General features: G+C 40.5%; 1 protein-coding gene across 1 annotated transcript in view; it reads left to right on the top strand.

Annotated features, from left to right (window-relative positions):
• Positions 1-315: 315 nt before the first annotated feature.
• Positions 316-19,038, top strand: part of LOC135272032 (electrogenic sodium bicarbonate cotransporter 4-like) — a 36,700-nt gene continuing 17,977 nt past the window's right edge. Inside the window, exons 1-4 of the mRNA XM_064370162.1 lie at positions 316-1,120; positions 4,597-4,757; positions 5,595-5,747; positions 16,400-16,489. Of these exons, the coding sequence (XP_064226232.1) occupies positions 1,113-1,120; positions 4,597-4,757; positions 5,595-5,747; positions 16,400-16,407 (330 nt within the window). The 5' untranslated portion in view covers positions 316-1,112 and the 3' untranslated portion in view covers positions 16,408-16,489. The remainder of the gene's footprint in view (positions 1,121-4,596; positions 4,758-5,594; positions 5,748-16,399; positions 16,490-19,038) is intronic.

Raw genomic sequence — 19,038 nt, forward strand, 5'->3', positions numbered from 1 at the left:
ATCTGGAGTTAGTAGAGGATGTTTCAAAGAGAAAGCATGCTCTTATCACTCCTTCAGGTGGAGTTACATTTGTATAGGCGGAAGACTGAAGAATGGGATGTCAGGGGAGAGAGCTGCCTGAGAATGTCCAGCCTAGGGTGTTTGTGAGACAGTGAAGAGAGAAACTCACCCAGGTGGCCCTGTGCATGGGCCACATCACACCTTTAGGTAGATGGGGTAAGGCCATGGAGTAGCAAAAGAGTCTTTGAGAGCAGGGTGACAATTCAGTTTATCTTGTGTATTATTTTTGAGCAAAAAAAAAAAAAAAAAAAAAAAGGCAATCTGAATAGGAAGTCAGTCCTCATGGAGAAAGGTTGAGCATCCTCTCAACTAAAACATTTGGACTGGCTGGCACAGTGGCTCACGTCTGTAATCCCAGCACTTTGAGAGGCCGAGGTGGGTGGATCATCTGAGATCAGGAGTTCGAGACCAGCCTGACAAACACGGTGAAACCCCATCTTTACTAAAAATACACACACACACACACACACACACACAAATTAACTGGGTCTGGGGGCAGGTGCCTGCCTGTAATCCCAGCTACTCAGGAGGCTGAGACAGGAGAATCACTTGAACCCAGGAGGCAGAGGTTGCAGAGCGAAGATCACACCATTGCACTACAGCCTGGGCGATGAGAGTGAAACTCTGTCTCAAAAACAAACAAACAGACAAAAAAATTGGACTTATCCTTTGGTATATTCCTTGTAAACTCTTATGTTAATATACCCTTTAGACACATCTTACTCTCGACATCACATAGTCTTGGATCTGCCATAATTTAAATGATGTTTCCCAAACAGATTTTCCCATGGAAAGGTCAGCTATGACTTGTCTGCCTGGTCTCTGGCTCCAGCCCCAATGTTTTAGTTCTTTACCTCCCAGTCCTTCTCTAATTAAACCTCCCCATCCTGTGTCTGTCTGATCCCCCAGGGTCGCACCAGGTGCCTGGTTAACTTGTCTCAAATAAATGTATGGAATGAAGATATTAACCATCGATAATGCAAAATATACAGTTATGTGAAGAGGAAATCTGACAAAGGAAAAGATGTTCAATCTCACTAGCAATCAGAAAAATGCAAATGTGAGATAATTTTTCAATCACCAAATGAACAAAGGTGAAAAAGAATGAAAATACCAGAGTCTGGGAGACTAGGGAAATGGAGTATCTCATTGGTAGCAGTGGTCAGTGACACCAACTTTCTGGAAAACAGTTTGGTAATGTTTGTTATAAATGTAAAAATGTGCAGACATAGCAATTCCACTTCTGAGAGTTTATCCTGGAAAAATTGTTGAGCAGGGACCAAGGATGTTCAGAACAGCCTTAATTGATAATAAAGAATAATTAGAAATAATCTAAATGTCCACCAATTGAGAAGTGTTCATATCAATTATGGTATGTTCAGACAGTGGAATACTAGAAAGACTTCAGAATGATGTTAGTACTAATAGACATGAAAAGATGTCCATTAGATATTATGCCCTTATGGTCCTTGTGGTGCCATTAATGTAAAGTTAATGCAAGCTTGGGCATGTGTGCATGTATGCACAGGGACATCTAGAATGGCAGTTACCAAAACATCAACCCCTCCTGCTTGGAGGAGCTTTGAATGACTTTACTTTCTTCTTTTTTATTGTTCCTAACATTGAAAATTTTATTTTTAACTTAATAGCTAACATTAGCAGAGTATATCTTATGTGCTGGTCACTGCTCTAATTCCTGTACACTATTATTATTACTGAAGAAATCAAAGGTGATGAGAGATTAAGTAACTTACATGAGATTCTCAGCTAGTAAATGATAGAGCTAGTATTCAAAACCTGATAGTGTTGCTTCATAGACTGCACTCTTAAAAAAAAAAAAAATTCAGTTAGAGTCTTACTCTGTCACCCAGGCTGGAGTGCAGTGGTGCAATATCGGCTTGCTGCAACCTCTGCCTTCCAGGCTCAAGTGATCCTCCTGCCTCAGCCTCCCAAGAAACTGGGACCATAGCTGTGTGTCACCATGCCCAGCTAATTTTTATGTATTTTTTGGTAGGGTCAGTGTTTCAACATGTTGCCCAGGCTGGTCTCGAGCTGCTGAACTCAGGCAATCCACCCACCTGGACCTCCCAAAGTGCTGGAATCACAGTCATGAGCCACCTCACCCAGCCTAACAGACTGCACTCTTGCTACACTAATTAGTTTCAGTAGAGTGAAAGTCTTAAATCCCGCCCAAACAACAATCCTACTCCTCTGCTCAAAGTAGTCATTGTTTACCATTTGACATGGATTCCTCCAAAACTTTTGCTTTCTCCAGACACTTGTGCACACACACACAAGTGTGTTTTTCTTTTTTATAAAATGGGATGGTAGTGTCCGCCCTGTCAGTATGTAAGTTCACCGTCATATTTTTTATTTATCTCTGGGGAATACTCCACAGCATGACCATACAGAATTGATGTAATCATACTTCTACTGAAAACCTGGTCATTTCCAGTTCTTCAGCCTAACAGACAAAGCTTCATCGAGCATTCTCATATACATATTTCAGGGTGTGGCAGTGTAATTATATTCCTGTGATCATTTCCTAGAAATGGAACCACGGGTCAAAAGGCATGCACACTGAATGTTGAAAGAGGCTGCCCACACCAGGAAGGCTGTGTCATTACACCTGCAGGAGATGAGAGGCCATCTCCCACATTTTCACTGACACAGGAAGTTGTTGATCTTTTTAACTGATGCTAGTATAAGAAATGAAGAATATTATTTCATTTGTAGTAATTTAAAAGTTCGTGATTACTGGTAAAGTTGAGCATATTTTCACATGTGTATTGGCCATCTTCATTTCTTCTCAGAATTGTTTACTTTCTATAGGATAATTTGAGTTAATTGGATAATCTTATGAATTCAAAGGAGCATTGTTGTATTATAAATAGTAGTCTTTTGATGCTTTCTTGTGTTGCAGATATTTTTCTCAGTACATTACTTTTCTTTGAACTTGATTTATATGTTATTTACTATACAGAAGTTTTCATTTATTTTAGTTTTGGGTAATCAAATCTGTCCCTTTTTTTTTTCTTTATGGTTTTATACCTTGTTTAGGAAGTCTTTCTCTACAATATTCTCCAAGAATATAAGAATACTCTCCTATAGTCTCTTCTAGTACATTTGCATTTTTGCTTATAGATTTATTTTTATGTTTAGACTTTAATCCATGAAGAACTTAGTATTGTGTTTGGTGAAAAGTAGAGATTTAACTTTCTATTTTTAGGTTGGTTGTCTTTAAGCAACTCCTTCATCAAAACCCAAATTCCGTGATGGGCATGGTGATACATGCCTGTAATCCTAGCACTTTGGGAGGCCAAGGTGGGCTGATGACTTAAGCCCAAGAGTTCAAGACCAGCCTGGGCAACATGAAGAAACCCCGTCTCTACAAAAAATACAAAAATTAGCCAGGCGTGAGGGCATGTGCATGTAGTCCCAGCTACTTGGGAGGCTGAGGTAGGTAGATTGCCTGAGCCCAGGTGGTCGAGGTTGCAGTGAGCTGAAATCATGCCACTGCACTCCAACTTGGGTGAGACTCTGTCTCAAAAAAAACCTGAATTCCCATAGATATGCAGGTCTGTTTCTGGACTGTTGCGCCATTGGTCCCTTGTCTATATCTGACCTGTAATCACACTGCTTTAATTATTGAAGCTTCTCCACAAGTTTTTTCATGTGCTAAGCCATCCCCATTTCTCTTCATTTTTGAATGTACCTCAACCATTCTGATACTTTTCTTTTTTAAGAGGATCTTTAGAGTTAGATAGTCATGGTATAAAAGTCCTCCCTTGGGATTTCAGTTAAAATAGATTGGAGCTACTCATGCATTTGTGGTTGGTTGACATCTTACAAAGGGGAACTCTCTGAGGTCTTTCTTCTTGCACACCTCCACTCCAGCCTATGATTCCAAGGCTTCTAGAAAGGACAGATCACTACACATCATTGATTTAATTTCTTTCCTTCCCCGGATGGCCTGTGGATTTTTACATGAACTTTCAGAGGGAAAAGAGTGAAAAGCATGGAAACCTCAGACCTTGCAGAGAAACTCAGAGAGAAATACTTTTCATCAGGGAATATTTTTTCTGCTCCTGGCAGACCACACTGAACACTCATGTGTGAACAGCCTGGGGTAATCAGGTTCCAGTTGAGGCTTTTTTTAAAAAACAGCTTTATTGTTCTAGAATAACTTAAAATTCTCTCATTGTTAAGTGTACTGGTAAATGATTTTTAGTAAATGTATGGAATTATGCAACCGTCACCATAATCCAATTTTAGAATATTTCCATCACTCCCAGAAGATCCCTTGTGCCCTTGTATAGTCATTCTCTGGATGCCACTCTGTCCTTAACATGACAGCATCAGAAGTGGGGGACAAATGAGGGCATCCCCAAGAGATCCTCTGCCTGTGAGTCTAGGACCAACACCATAACCACATACATAGCATGACCCCACATGATACCACTCTCTTGGGGAGACCCAGGTGGGGCTTCCTCCTGAGGGCCCTGGTCACACTGAGCCCCATCCTTACCCTTCTAGGTGGATAAAGTTTGAAGAAACGGTAGAGGAAGGCGGCGAATGCTGGAGCAAGCCCCATGTGTCCACGCTCTCCCTGCACAGCCTCTTTGAGCTCTGTACCTGCCTGCAGACGGGGACGGTGCTGCTGGATTTGGACAGTGGCTCCTTACCACAGATCATAGGTGAGGCAGGGGCCACTGTGTGCATCTCTCCTGTGGTTCCTTGCAAACCAGGGCAGCTCCCCTGACCTCGTGCCTGCCCTCAAGCCTGTGTGACTGGCCCATCTCTGACACCTGATTCTGCAGAGACCAGCTTTGACTCTGTTGCTCCCAGGGCAGAATCAAAGCTGCCCCAAGTTTCAGTTCCACAGAGACCTCCAGCAGAGAGGAAAAGACCATCCTCCAAAATGCTATCCAGAAATGTAGCAAAAGGGGAGAGGGCCTCTTGGCATGGTCAGAGACACCTCTTACCATGACAACCTGTTTCTTTTCAGGGTAAAATGGGTCATTATCTTCTTTAGGAAATTAGCTATCATTTAGTGGTGTGTCAAAGGGAGGAGGTAGCTTGCCTTAACACCTCTAAAAATTTTTGTCAGTTTTGTTCCAGCACATTGGGTTTTTCCAGAAGTATTTTACCCAAAATGCTTTTCTAAAAAGAATTCATTTTAGGACTAAAATCATTGAACACAATACCTTTATGCTTCCTAGGGCAATTTCGTATGGACTGTTTATTTTACTTTTCATAAGAACATTGACAGAGCAGAGTCTTACATACATACACACACACACAGACACACACACACACACACACACAGACATGCATGCGCCCTTGAACAGGAGGCCAAGAGTTGGTGATGCACCCAGTTTTCCACAGTTAGTGGCAAAGCCAGAAGTATTTCCACACTCCCACTGACACCTCCAACTCACATTTAATTCCACTCATAACAGGTGAAACTGAACACCCCCACACCCTGGGGATGTTCTGTCCACAGGGACGAAGTATGTTTGTTTTCCATGCAGATGATGTCATTGAGAAGCAGATTGAGGATGGTCTCCTGTGGCCAGAGCTCTGGGAGAGGGTCAGTTACGTCCTCCTGAGGAGGCACCGTCACCAAACCAAGAAGCCCATCCACTGCTCCTTAGTCGACACTGGGAAGTCAGTCTCCACCACAAGTGAGTTGGGGTTTACGCTGCTGGGCATGGGACATGCAGGGCCAAGTATCAGGCCCTGTTATCCATGTGAGCCCACTTTAGGGGCTGGGAGTTTCTGGAGAAATTCTGATGTTTGGGGATCCCTCAGCCTCCTTCTCTGGCAGGCCTGCAGGGATCCCAGCCACACTCCCATGTTGTTCCCACCACCAGAGCAGAACACTTTCTAGGAAGAGAGTTGGTTCTCAGCCAGGGCTGCACATTGTAAATCATTTTGGGGCTTGAGATGTGTCCTAATGCCTTGGCCCCATCCTGGAGAATTGGAGTCGGTTGGTCTGGGGTATGGCCTAGGAAAGGAGAGAGAGGTTAGAACATACCCCAGGAGATTCCCATGTCACACAGCATTGGGAAATGCTGGTAGAGATGGCTTGCTTATTCAAAAGACCCAAAAGTTTCACATCAAACCCCCTGGAGAGGTCAAGAGCCTCAGCAGAAAATGGAACACAACAGGGTGATAGAAGGGGCTGGGCTTATCTCAAGAGTGCCAGGGCTTGTAGACCAGGTGGCTGATGTCACTCTGATTAACAGGATCTGGGACCATTTAGAGAGGGTGGATTGTTCCATGCACACATCTGAAATATCCAACACTCCACTATCCTATTTGAGCCTAGATGCCCAGAGACATTAGCCCTGCTGAGCCTGTCAGACAAACACAGTAACCAGAGCTAAGTTGCTAAATTAAAAACACTGAGGAACCTCTTTAAATGAATTACTTAAAAATGGGAAGTGACCTGGGCATGGTGGCATACACCTGTAATCCCAGTACTTTGAGAGTCCAAGGTGGGTGGATGGCTTGAGCTCAGGAGTTTGTGACCAGCCTGGGCAACATGGCATACACACAATCTCTACAAGAAATACATAAACTCTATGGTTTAACCCCATCTTTACAAAACCCCATGGCATAAACTCCACCTCTACAAAAAATTAGCCAGGTGTGGTGCCACACACCTGTAGTCTCAGCTAATCAGGAGGCTGAGTGGGGAGGATCACTTGAACCCAGGAGACAGAGGTTGCAGTGTGCTGAGATCATGCCATAGCACTCCAGCCTGGGTGAGCGAGCAAGACCTTGTCTCAAAAAATCCCCCAATAAACAATGGGAAGTGTTTAACATACCATAATAACAATAGTTACATACTCAGCACTTACCACATTCTGGGCACTATTCTGAGTGCTCTTCCTGTTTTAACTCACTTCATCCTCACAAAAACACTGTGGTGTGTAGGTACAGTTCTTGTCCCCATTTTACAGATGAGACACCTGAGGCACAGAGAATTTAAGTAGCTTGCCTAAGGTCACACAGCCAGTAAGTGGTAGAATCAGGGATGAACCCAAGCAGTCTACTACACTTTGTACCCATTTAATCAATTGTGTAACTATCTCACTTTCAACAGTACAGATATTCTCTCTGTAATTTTTTTTTGTTTTTTTAAATGGAGTCTCACTCTGTCACCCAGGCTGGAGTGCAGTGGCACAATCTTGGCTCACTGCATTTTCTGCCTCCTGGATTCAAGCGATTCTCCTGCGTCAGCCACCCAAGTAGCTGGGACTACAGGTGCCCACCACCACACCTGGCTAATTTTTGTATTTTTAGTAGAAACAGGGTTTCACCATGTTGGTCAGGCTGATCTCGAACTCCTGACCTCAGGTGATCCACCTGCCTCAGCCTCCCAAAGTGCTGGAATTACAGACATGAGCTACTGCACCCAGCCTATAATCTTGTTCAGACTATTGACTTGCTTAAATGAAAAAAAAAAAAAAAAATTCTTCCTGAAAGGGGAAGAGACATGTCTCGTAGCCCAGTTTTATTTAGTTGAGACTTTGCTATACCAGAAAGACTGTTGAAGCCAAGTCCATTCTGATTCTCCTCTCAGTCCTGGCCAGAGTCCTGGTGCTGGTCTGAGTCTACACCACTCCACGGAGGACCTGTGGATGCAGCAGAGTGTGTGCTCTGCCCCTCTGTGGCAGCTTTGTTTAGGCTGTGGCATCTGTGACATGGCCACATTGCCATAGGTGGGGGAGACAAAGCCCAGGATCTGCCAAGAATTCTCAGGGCATGTATCAGGAGAAGCCTAACTTTCACTCTAAACCCGGGCTGCTGTCAGGGCCTCATTTACTACCTTAGTATTCAAGTCATTCCTCTGAAAAATGAGGCTCTCAGTCACATCCTGATGTAATCAATACCCACTTCCATGTTCTAGGCATTTTTATCTCAGTTTTTATCTTCATCTTCACCAAACTGACATTAACCCTGTTTTTTTGGTGAAAAACTTTCCCGGAAACAGAATTAAAAAAAAAAAAAGCAAGGTCCTTTCCTTCAGTTCAGTCAGGCAGCATTCCCATCACTGGGTGGCAGTCTCATACCACCACATGAAGAAGAAATGTGGGCAGAGTCATGGCCCCTTTTTGCTGGGCATGGATGGTGTGGGGTGGTGGTTTGAGGTGAGAGGTCACAGACAGGCTTTTTACACAGCTTTTCAGGGATACACAGACAGGCAAGCTGGAGGAAAGAAAGGAGCCAACTTAGAAAATGAAGAGAAAAAGAAAAAGCAGTGAAGGACTATTTTCCTTCTGGTACTTTTGCTAAAATGTCAAGATGTTAACAAGTGCAGCCCAGTGCTGTGCCCCATCCATGCCCGAGGAGTGACTTGGGGGGCAGTGCAGCCCCTGCCCATGGCCTTGGCCATAGCAGGTGTTTTCTGCAGTCTTCTCTGTCTGTCCTGATGGCCCAAGTCCACTTAGTCTCCCCTGGCCTGGTTATTCCACATAGGGATGCCCAGTGAATGTTCAGTGGGTAGACAGTGGCTTCGGGAAGACCTTCTACTCAGTTGTCATTGTATATGAGGTTGCCTCCCTACCGACACTGCTCGGGGGTGGGGAACCACTGGGACAAGAGGCATGAGTGGATGGTTACAGCTTTGTGTGAACCAGGTCATATTCAAGGTGGTCACCTGCCCTGAGGTGGCCCAGCATGCAGAACACAGGGGACAGGAGAAGGATCAGAGAAGAGGAGATGCTGACTGAGTCTTGGAGCATAAACAGAAGTTTTCCAGGAGCAAGGAGGAGGAAGAGGGGGTTCTAAACAAAGGAAACAAATAGCAGGTTGGCGGAGGGAAGAGAAGGAGCTGGAGGTAAAGAACATCAGTTCAGTTTACAGGAAGTGCAGGAGTTAAGGGGAAGAGAAGGTCAGAGAAAAGAGGGCCTTGTACACTCAGCAAAAGAACCCAGATTCTAGTGGGGCATGGTGGCTCACTCCTGTAATCCCAGCACTTTGGGAGACCAAGGCGGGCAAATCACCTGAGGTCAAGAGTTCGAGATCAGCCTGACCAACATGGAGAAACCCCTTCTCTACTAAAAATACAAAAATTAGCTGGGCATGGTTGTGGGTGCCTGTAGTCCCAGCTACTGGGGAAGTTGAGGTAGGAGAATCACTTGAAACCAGGAGGTGGAGATTGCAGTGAGCGAGATTATGCCACTGCATTCCACTCTGGGTGACAGAGCAAGATTCTGTCTCAAAATACATATGTATATGTATGTAAATGTAATTTCTATTCCTGCATGTAATTATTCTACTCTGGCTTCATGTAACAGGAAGACCCCTAGCCTGAGAGTTAAAAACTTCTAACTTCTTTACCAAGCACACCATCTGGCTGTCTTTACCCTGGTCTCTGCCACTGACTACCTGCATGGCCTCAGTCACATAATTTCTCTATCAGGGCCTCAGTGTTGTGGCTTGATTGCGTGGTGGTGGTGGTTAGGGTTAGTTTTGTCAATGCCAAAACTCTTCCAAATAGTTGAAGAGATTTATGAACTCTTTTTCCAGAGAAAAAGCACACTCAAATAAACATTTTTCAAATGATTTCCAAGTGTTTACAAACTTCCTAGATTCTGTCTATGGACTTCAGTTTAACATTCCTTGGACTGGCTCCCCATCCTTTTCTTTAAATAGCTCTCTCTGGCTCTAACTCTAATTCCTCTTAGAAATAAAAATAGAAAAGAAACAATTTTGCCAGGTGCGGTGGCAGGTGCCTATAGTCCCAGCTACTTGGGAGGCTGAGGTGGGAGGATCGCTTGAGTCCAGGAGTTCTGGGCTGCAGTGCACTATGCCTATCGGGTGTCCGCACTAAGTGCGGCATCAATATGGTGACCTCCCAGGAGCAGGGGACCACCAGGTTGCCTAAGCGGGGGTGAACTGGCCCAGGTCAGAAATGGAGCAGGTCAAAACTCCCGTGCTGATCAGTAGTGGGATCATGACTGTGAACAGCCACTGCACTCCAGCCTGGGCAACATAGCGAGACCCCGTCTCTAAAAAGAAGAAAAGGAACAATTTTTATCTCTGCTAAGAACTCACTTCTGATAAAAATGGCGCTGACATGTCTCAGCCACATTCTGAAAATCAGGATTCTGGAAAGTCTTGTGCTCTAAGACAAGTGATCTAGGCAAGAAAACTCTATACATCTGTTTATTTGCCCCTTAGAAATCAAAGCTAATCACTTGTACAGTTTGGTGGCATTCTCCCGTCGGTAAGAGGTGTCCATCTTTCAATCTCCATAAAATGTAACTGATATATTTAGCAACTTGGAACTCTCACTTCTGGTACATTTAGTGGGGAATGTTGTGTTGAATTTAATAGATATGTTGTTCCTAAGATTTTTTTTTTTTTTTTTGAGATAAAGTTTTGCTCTTGTCCCTCAGGCTGGAGTGCAGTGGTGCCATCTCGGCTAACTGCAACCTCTGCCTCCTGGGTTCAAGTGATTCTCTGCTCAGCCTCCTGAGTAGCTGGGATTACAGGTGCACACTGCCACACCTGGCTAATTTGTGTATTTTTAGTAGAGATGGGTTTCACCATGTTGTCCAGGCTAGTCTTAAACTCCTGACCTCAGGTGATACGCCCACCTCGGCCTCCCACTCCTTTCCTCCTCACATCTGGGAAGAGGAGAGGGGACTGAAGGTTAAGTTGATCACCAATAGCCAGTGACTTAATCAGTCATGCTCATGTGAAGCCTCCATAAAAACTCAAGAACCTGGTTCAGAGAGCTTCCAGGTAGTGGAACATATGGAGGTTCCAGGAGGAGGGTGCACGTGGGGAGGAGTGTGCATGTGGGAAAGAGGTTGCACGTGGGGGGGAGTGTGCATGTGGGGAGGAGTGTGCACGTGGGAAGGAGGGTGCATGTGGGGAGGAGGGTGCACCTGGGGAGGAGGATGCACCTGGGGAGGAGGATGCACCTGGGGAGGGCATGGAAGCTGTGTACTCCTTCTATACCTCATCCTCTGCATTTTTTCTTCTGTATTATTTGTGATATCCTTAAAATAAACTCCATCTCAAAAAAAAAAAAAGATGCTTTTTCATTTTCTGTTTTGGGTTCCTTCTCTGATTCAGTATTCAGGAGTGTGTTGTTTAATTTCTACATATTTGTAAATTTCTGAATTTCCTCCTGTTACTGAATTCTAATTTAAATTTAATATTGTGAGTGGAAAGGATGTTTAATATTATTTCAGTCTTCTTAAATTTGTTAAGACTTGTTTTGTAGTCTAACATAGGATCTATCCTAGAAAATATTTTATGTCCATTTGAAAAGAGCATATATTCTGTTGCAGTTCATTGAAATGTTAGGTTTATATTTGATAGGTTCATTTGGTCTATAGTGTTGTTTAAGTCGACTGGGTCTTAGTTTTCTGTCTACTATTACTGTATTGCCATCTGTCTCCCTGCAGATCTGGTAATATTTGCCTTATGTACTTAGGTGCTTCAGTGTTGGCTGCATATACATTATAATAGTTATATCCTCTTGATGAATTGAAACCTTTGTAATTATGTAATGGCCTTCTTTATCTCTTGTGACAATTTTTGACTTAAAGTCTATGTTTTTGTGTTTTGTCTTTTTTAATTGTACTTTAGGTTCTGGGGTACATGTACAGATCATGCAGGATTGTTGTGTAGGTACACACATGGCAATATGATTTGCTGCCTCCATCTCCCTGTCACCCACATCTGGCATTTCTCCCCATGTTATCCCTCCCCGACCTCTCCAACCCCCTGCTGACCTTCCTTGGCCCCCCACAACAGACCCCAGTGTGTGATGCTCCCCTCCCTGTGTCCACGTGTTCTCATTGTTTAATACCTGCCTATGAGAAATATGTGGTGTGTAATTTTCTGTTCTTGTGTCAGTTTGCTGAGAAGGATGGTTTCCAAATTCATCCATATTCCTACAAAGGAAACGAACTCATCATTTTTTATGGCCACGTAGTATTCCATGGTGTACATGTGCCACATTTTCCTTGTCCAGTCTATCGTCGATGGGCATTTGGGTTGGTTCCAGGTCTTTGCTGTTGTAAACAGTGCCACTATGAACATACATGTGCATGTGTCTTTATAATAGAATGCTTCATAATCCTTTGGGTATATACCCAGTAATGGGATTGCTGCGTCAAATGGAATTTCTATTTCTAGGTACTTCAGGAATCGCCACACTGTCTTCCACAATGGTTGAACTAGTTTATACTCTCACCAACAGTGTAAAAGTGTTCCTATTTCTCCGCATCCTCTCCAACATCTGTTGTCTCCAGATTTTTTAATGATCACCATTCTAACTGGCATGAGGTGGTATCTCAATATGGTTTTCATTTGCATTTCTCTAATAATCAGTGATAATGAGCATTTTTGATATGTTTGTTGGCCTCATATATGCCTTCTTTTGAAAAATGTCTCTTCATGTCTTCTACTTTTAGATGGGTTTGTTTGTTTCTTGTAAATCTGTTTTAGTTCTTTGTAGATTCTGGATATTAGCTCTTTGTCAGATGGGTAGATTGCAAAAATTTTTTCCCATTCTGTTGGTTGTGGGTTCACTCTAATGATTGTTTCTTTTGCTGTACAGAAGCTCTGGAGTTTAATTAGGTCCCATTTGTCTATTTTGGCTTTTATTGCCAATGCTTTTGGTGTTTCGGTCATGAAGTCCTTGCCTATTCCTATGTCCTGAATGGTTTTGCCTAGGTTTTCTTCTAGGGTTTTCATGGTGTTAGGTATTATGTTTAAGTCTTTAATCCATCTGGAGTTGATTTTAGTGTAAGGTGTCAGGAAGTGGCCTGGTTTCTGCTTTCTGCAAACTGCTAGCCAGTTTTTCCAAAACCATTTATTAAATAGGGAATCCTTTTCCCATTGCTTGTTTTTGTCAGATTGTTAAAGATCAGATGGTTGTAGATGTGTGGTGTTGCCTCCAAGGCCTCTGTTCTGTAATTTTGTTTGATATGTGTATAGACACCTATGCTCTTCTTTGGTTACCTTTTTAATGGAAAATCTTATTCTATACTTTCATATTTAGCCTATATGTTTCCTTATAGCTAATGCGAGTTTCTTGTAGGGAGCATAGAGTTAGATCTTTTTAAACATTTATTAAGATTGCAATGTTTTCTCTTTCTCCAAACACAGTAAGTTTGGACTCGATTATTTTTACTTCTCTGGAGGACATTATTTGTCAGACTACAAGTTGGTTGGGAAAATACCAGATATTAACTTTACATTTAATATCTGACAAGTTAACAGTTTCTTACATTTATGTAGAATTTTTCAAGTTTACAAAGTTATTTCACATAGATGATTTTATTTTATCCTCAAATAGCAAAGGAAAGGAAACCAAAAGTAAAAAATACTAAGACATTGCATTTTTATTTCCCCGTTTTACTCAAAGTGTTACAGATTTGGATAAAATAAATAGAAAAAAGAATAAAAATAGCCACTCAATATTGTTTTATATCTGCTCATGAGTATTTATAGTAAAATGAATGCCTTCTAGATCAAAAGCAAAAGAACAAGGTCTGCTTAGGAGAGAACCAAGTCGCTGACCTGTCACTTTAGCATATCATTCTACTATGTAGAATTCAGCTTCTGACCTGTGAGAAATAGATCTCAAAGTTTTCAATGAAAGTTACTTTCAGTAGCATCCAGTTTAGGAGCTGTTGAGACAAGTCCAAACTAGCAGTTGGACGGAAAAAATACATATAAGAACCCATCAATGAAAGGGTAAATAAAACACAGGGATGGAAGGGTTTCTAAACTGGTTAGTCATGGAAAATTAAGGCTGACAGCTCATTTCAGATGTATAACAGATATAAAACAACATTTTAAGGCTAAACTTTGTATGCATTACTTTTCAGTCATTTAACATCACACACACACACACACACACACACACACACACCCCTACTGAATGAATAATTGGAATACATGAATGAATATAAATGAATAATTGGAAACATATTTGAATAGGTAGAAAATAAAATATAGTGTGCAATAATTTGCTCCTGCAGAGAAAGTTGTAAAAATTTATGTAATGAGAAACCTGCATGAATCTGGAAGGCTATGTGTTATTTTGATGCCAGTTTCTGACTCTGCAGAAGTGGCCAGATTAGAAAGTGATGCTTCAATCACAGAACTCAAATGATCAGATCCATGAGCCAGTGGGTAGAAATCTAGAGCAGAAATCTCAAAATCACCTTAAGAATTGGAAGGGCTCTAAGAAGTCTCCTTGATTTATCAAATGTCAGAAAAATTATGATGTGAAATTGTTTATTTCCTTCAAAACATACAAGTTAAATGGTTGCTAATTACTGGCTTTTGTTAATAACAAAGAAAAGCATGCTTCTTGATGGCAACCATGCAAAAAAAAGGTAACAATAATGAACTTCAGTGCGAAATTAACCGTAAGGAAAGTGAAGGTTGAGGGCTGAAAAATTACTGATGAAGTTCTGATTCAGACCCAGTGAAAATTAGGAAAGAAGTCTCAAAGAATGAAGTGGGGTTACCACCTGATGGGAAACCTATAGCAGGTTGGAATAGGGGGCTAATAGGAGAGGACCAGTAGTGCCGAAGTAACAGATTCATAAATTATTAAATGCATTAGTAGAAGAAAAGTGGGAATGAGTGTGGGCCTAGCAAGTGGGTACAGATGAAAGAAGAAAAAATGAAAATCAAATTAATGGAAAGATTCAGAAAACCAAAACCAAATATAGTAGATATATGCAATGAATTGTCTTTTTACAGGAAACAAATATTTTACAGTGCCTGGTATATAAGAATTGCTCAACAGTTTCTGATATATAAATAAAAGGATTGTAATATAAAGTTTAGAAATTTTCTAGGGAAGCAAGATGAAAAGATTAAGTGAAAGAAATTAGGAAATAAGATGGGAAAACTTCAGGTCAAATCAAAGAGGATAATAACTCCTATTATTCAAACAATAGGAGTTTAAGAAAGAGAAAATGGAAATTGAGAGGATATACATGAGATAATTAACTCAAGAAAATGTGCCAAGGCATAAGTTTCCAGTTTGAAACAGTTCACTTAGTACCTAGGTCAATGGTTGAAATTAGATCCACATCAAAGAAAATCATGAGGACATTTCCGAATACCAGAGACAAAGAGAGATCTTTTGAAGGATGCAAAATTAAAAAAATATCAAATTACTCACAAGGATTGGTAAGCATATCATGTCCCCAGACTTTTCACAGCAGTACTGGAAGTTAGATGTCATACCTTCAAACTTCGGGGAGAAAATGGAAATAAGTCTAAAATTCAGTGCCATGTCAAGCTGTTAATTAAATGTGTCTAAAATCAAGATATTTTCAGATAGCCTGGGTATGATAATAATTACTTCTTGGCTGTGTGAGGTTGTTCAGGCCTCTAATCCTAGCACATTGAGAGTCTGAGATGGGCAGATCATGAAGCTAGGAGACCGAGACCATCCTGGTTAGCACAGTGAAACCCCGTCACTAGTAAAAATGCAAAAATTAGCTGAGTGTGGTGACACACACCTGTAGTCCCAGCAACTTGTGAGGATGAGGCAGAAGAATCACTTGAACCCAGGAGGTGGAGGTTGCAGTGAGCCGAGATCACACCACATCCTTAGCTAACTTCTTAGCTTTTCTAGTGGGATATCAATAAACGTTGTTTAAAATTAAAAAGTATAGAAGTAGCAAAATGAACCTTATTTGGGTTTATGAAGTTGTTGACCTAAAAGGAAGAAGCCAAGGCACAATTAACATAAGTAAGAGAGTTCATTTGGGCCAAGCTTGAGGATTGCAACCCAAGAGCATAGATTCAAGTTGTCCTGAATATACACTGATTACACTGATTAGAAACAGTTGCAAGTGGATTTTCAAAGGCATTAAAAGGGGGCAGGGTGTGGATTGATGCAAAGTTATTTGTCAGGAAGTCTCAGTTTACAAAAATAACATTGATTCATGATTGGCTATACAGGCAGTTTCAGGAAAGGACTACATAGCTCAAAGAAGGAAGTAGGGCATGATTGCTGTCTCATTTTAATGTCTCTCTGGGCCTGGTAATTAAAAGCACTTTATATTCTTCAGATAAGTGTTTTTTTCTTTATTTTCTCAGAGTTTATTTAAGAGAAAGCTACAATTGTTGAGAGTGCATTTCTGTAAGACTTGTGAAATGTAGTGGGAGCATAGGACTACTGTTTCTTTGTAATATAATTTTATAAACTATTGGATGCTTTAAACTATGTGATGATAAGCAACCTCAACAAATGTAAAGATAATGTAACTGAAATATAAGGAATATTTTAATATATATAAAGATAAAATTGTTGTTTTTGTTATTACAGATTCCTAATCTGAAAATCTGAAATCCATAGTGCTCCGAAATCTGAAACTTTTTGAGCACCAATGTGACACCACATGTAGGAACTTGCAGTGTGAGTACTTAACACAAACTTTGTTTCATGTGCAAAATTACTTAAAATAGTTTGTAAAATTAACTTCAGGCTATATGTATAAAGTATATATGAAACATAACTGAATTTTGTGTTTGTTGGGGGTTCCATTCCTATGATATCTCATGTATATGTAAATATTCCCAAATCTGAAAAAATTAGAAATCCAAAACACTTCTTGGCCCAAGCATTTTGGATAAGGATACTCAACCTGTCATTTGAAAATGAAATATTTTTCTTTGATAGTTCTACATGCCACAAGTTTTTCTGATTCCAAACAAGCCCATGTCAACTGTCATCTCCGAGATGTGTGATTTGAAGCTTAGCAGAAAACCTGCCTCCCGCTTTTTCTGGATTGTTTTCTAGGTATAATGCAGATAAAAGGCAGAAATTCTAAACTCTTAAATCTTGCTTTGGGTTCTATCTAAACATGACTCAAGGGCAATCTTAGACAACCTTTATCAATCTTTAGCCTTCCTTTTCTCCTTTTTAATGGTCACCTACTTTAAAACTATTGAACTGTTTTAAAATCAACACTGAAAAAATTGGGAGGCCTAGTGGGTGGCAAATATTTTGAAAATGTTGGGAATGAAGGTAGAAATGTAAGTGGCTATGCTTATAGAAACCATTTTCCCATCAATGAATTATATTTTATATAAAGCAATGTATGAGGCCTCTTTTTCAAGTAGCTACAAGTGTACTCATTGAAGAAATAGGTAGGTTCCAATGAGCGTAACAATTTTGGGCTTTGGATTGAAAGCGTAATACAAGTATCACTGGTGCCATTGACTATAGAAAGTATCATGGCTAGCACTAAATTGTGACTTGAATTTTTTTCTTTAGATTTTTCAAGATTTATATGATTTATTTTGTATCTCTGTCTTGCTGAATTTAAGATAAAGCTGACACACACTCCTTGTTTTAAAATGTGTTATTAAAACATGCATCTCATGCTGGTCTGAGTTACATTTTCAGTATCTTCCAGTAAGTTATGGAAGGTACTATTGTTTAGTTATGTTGAATTTTATGGAGGTATTTTAAAGACATTTCCGACTACATTTATCCTGAATTATTCAGCTTTTTTCTCGAAGTAAATTTCATGATGCCATGAAACATACATGATCTTTCTTGCCTAGATATTCTTTGTAATTGGCAGTTTGGGGTTGATATTGCATGTGCATATTTAACTTCACCTTGATCTCTTAACATCGCTGCAATGATAAATCTGTAATTAGAATCACTTTTCTGTTTGTTAATTTAACAGGCTAACATGACATCCTGTTTTTAATATTTACACTCCCATCTACTTGATGTAGTTTAGAAATCAGAACACCATGAAAGATAGAACACAGAACAGAATCTAACCAAAGAAAGCAGAAGAGATAAATAATATGCAACAGAAATGAGTTGATTATAGTATGGGAAAAAGTGTGTTTCACAAGTTTCTCAAATTGAAGGCTCCAAACGAAATAATTATTTGATAGTTTTTTTTCTGGCAGCCCAGTGCCCACATACAAATCTACAGAGATGAAATTTTTCCCTAAGCAAAATTAGCTCTCTTTTAAAACAGGACATAAAGGACATGCAGAAACCTAATGTGTAGAAATGACATTAAGTCAACCTATAACCGGTGTCTTGAATTGCTATTTTATAGGACTGAGGCAGAAATTCTATTTAATGAGATGATTTTTATGTGTCCTTTCTGTAAAAGGTGGAAGAAAGACTCATTCAATGAAAGCATTATTTGAGGAGTGGGAAGAAGAGGATTTAGTAAATATAGTACAAGCATGATTACTAAGAAAGAAATAATCAGGTTTCTAGTAATAATGAGTGACTAAATATGGAAGCAGGTTTGGGTATTGTTTTTCTGGGCCAGGCTACAAAATGTCAAAAAGATCAACAAAATAGACCACTAGCCAGATTAATAAAAAAGAAAAGAGAATAATCAAATAGATGCAATAAAAAACGATAAAAGGGATATGACCACAGATTCCATGTTTACTGTGTCATCAATTTTACCGTGTCACTTCCCTGCTCACAAGTTTTCAGTGGTTCCTTACCTATCTCTCAAATGTTGTCCCCAGCTATTCCTATATACAACCCCTGGACTTCAGGCAAGCCCGTCCATTTCTCCTTGCATTCTTGCAGTCATGCTTTAATCATACAACTGTGCTGCCTGAAATAATTTCTCCCTTCCCTTTGTAACTATTCAAGCTCTAGCAGCTGGCACTTAATACATACTAAACCTATTATTGTTGTTGTTTTTACATACAGACATCATCTCATAACTATAGATCTATAGTGTTGGTCCTCATTATACTCAGAGATTGCTTAAGAATATAACCTCCAGGAGTGCAGAAATCTTGCCTGCCTTGATCACTGACTTAGCTCCAGCACAGAGGAAATATGTATTATTTTGGGAATAAATTAATAGTGTGCTCCAGGAAATTCTCACTTTCTTTTTACATTTTACGTTGTGATATTTTCCACATATGCTCGTATGATTCTTTCCCCTCAACAAAAGGATGAAA

This window comes from Aotus nancymaae, unplaced genomic scaffold (genome assembly GCF_030222135.1).
Source record: "Aotus nancymaae isolate 86718 unplaced genomic scaffold, 86718_ANA_hifiasm-v0.15.2.pri h1tg000102l, whole genome shotgun sequence".
NCBI classification, from domain to species: Eukaryota; Metazoa; Chordata; class Mammalia; order Primates; family Aotidae; genus Aotus; species Aotus nancymaae.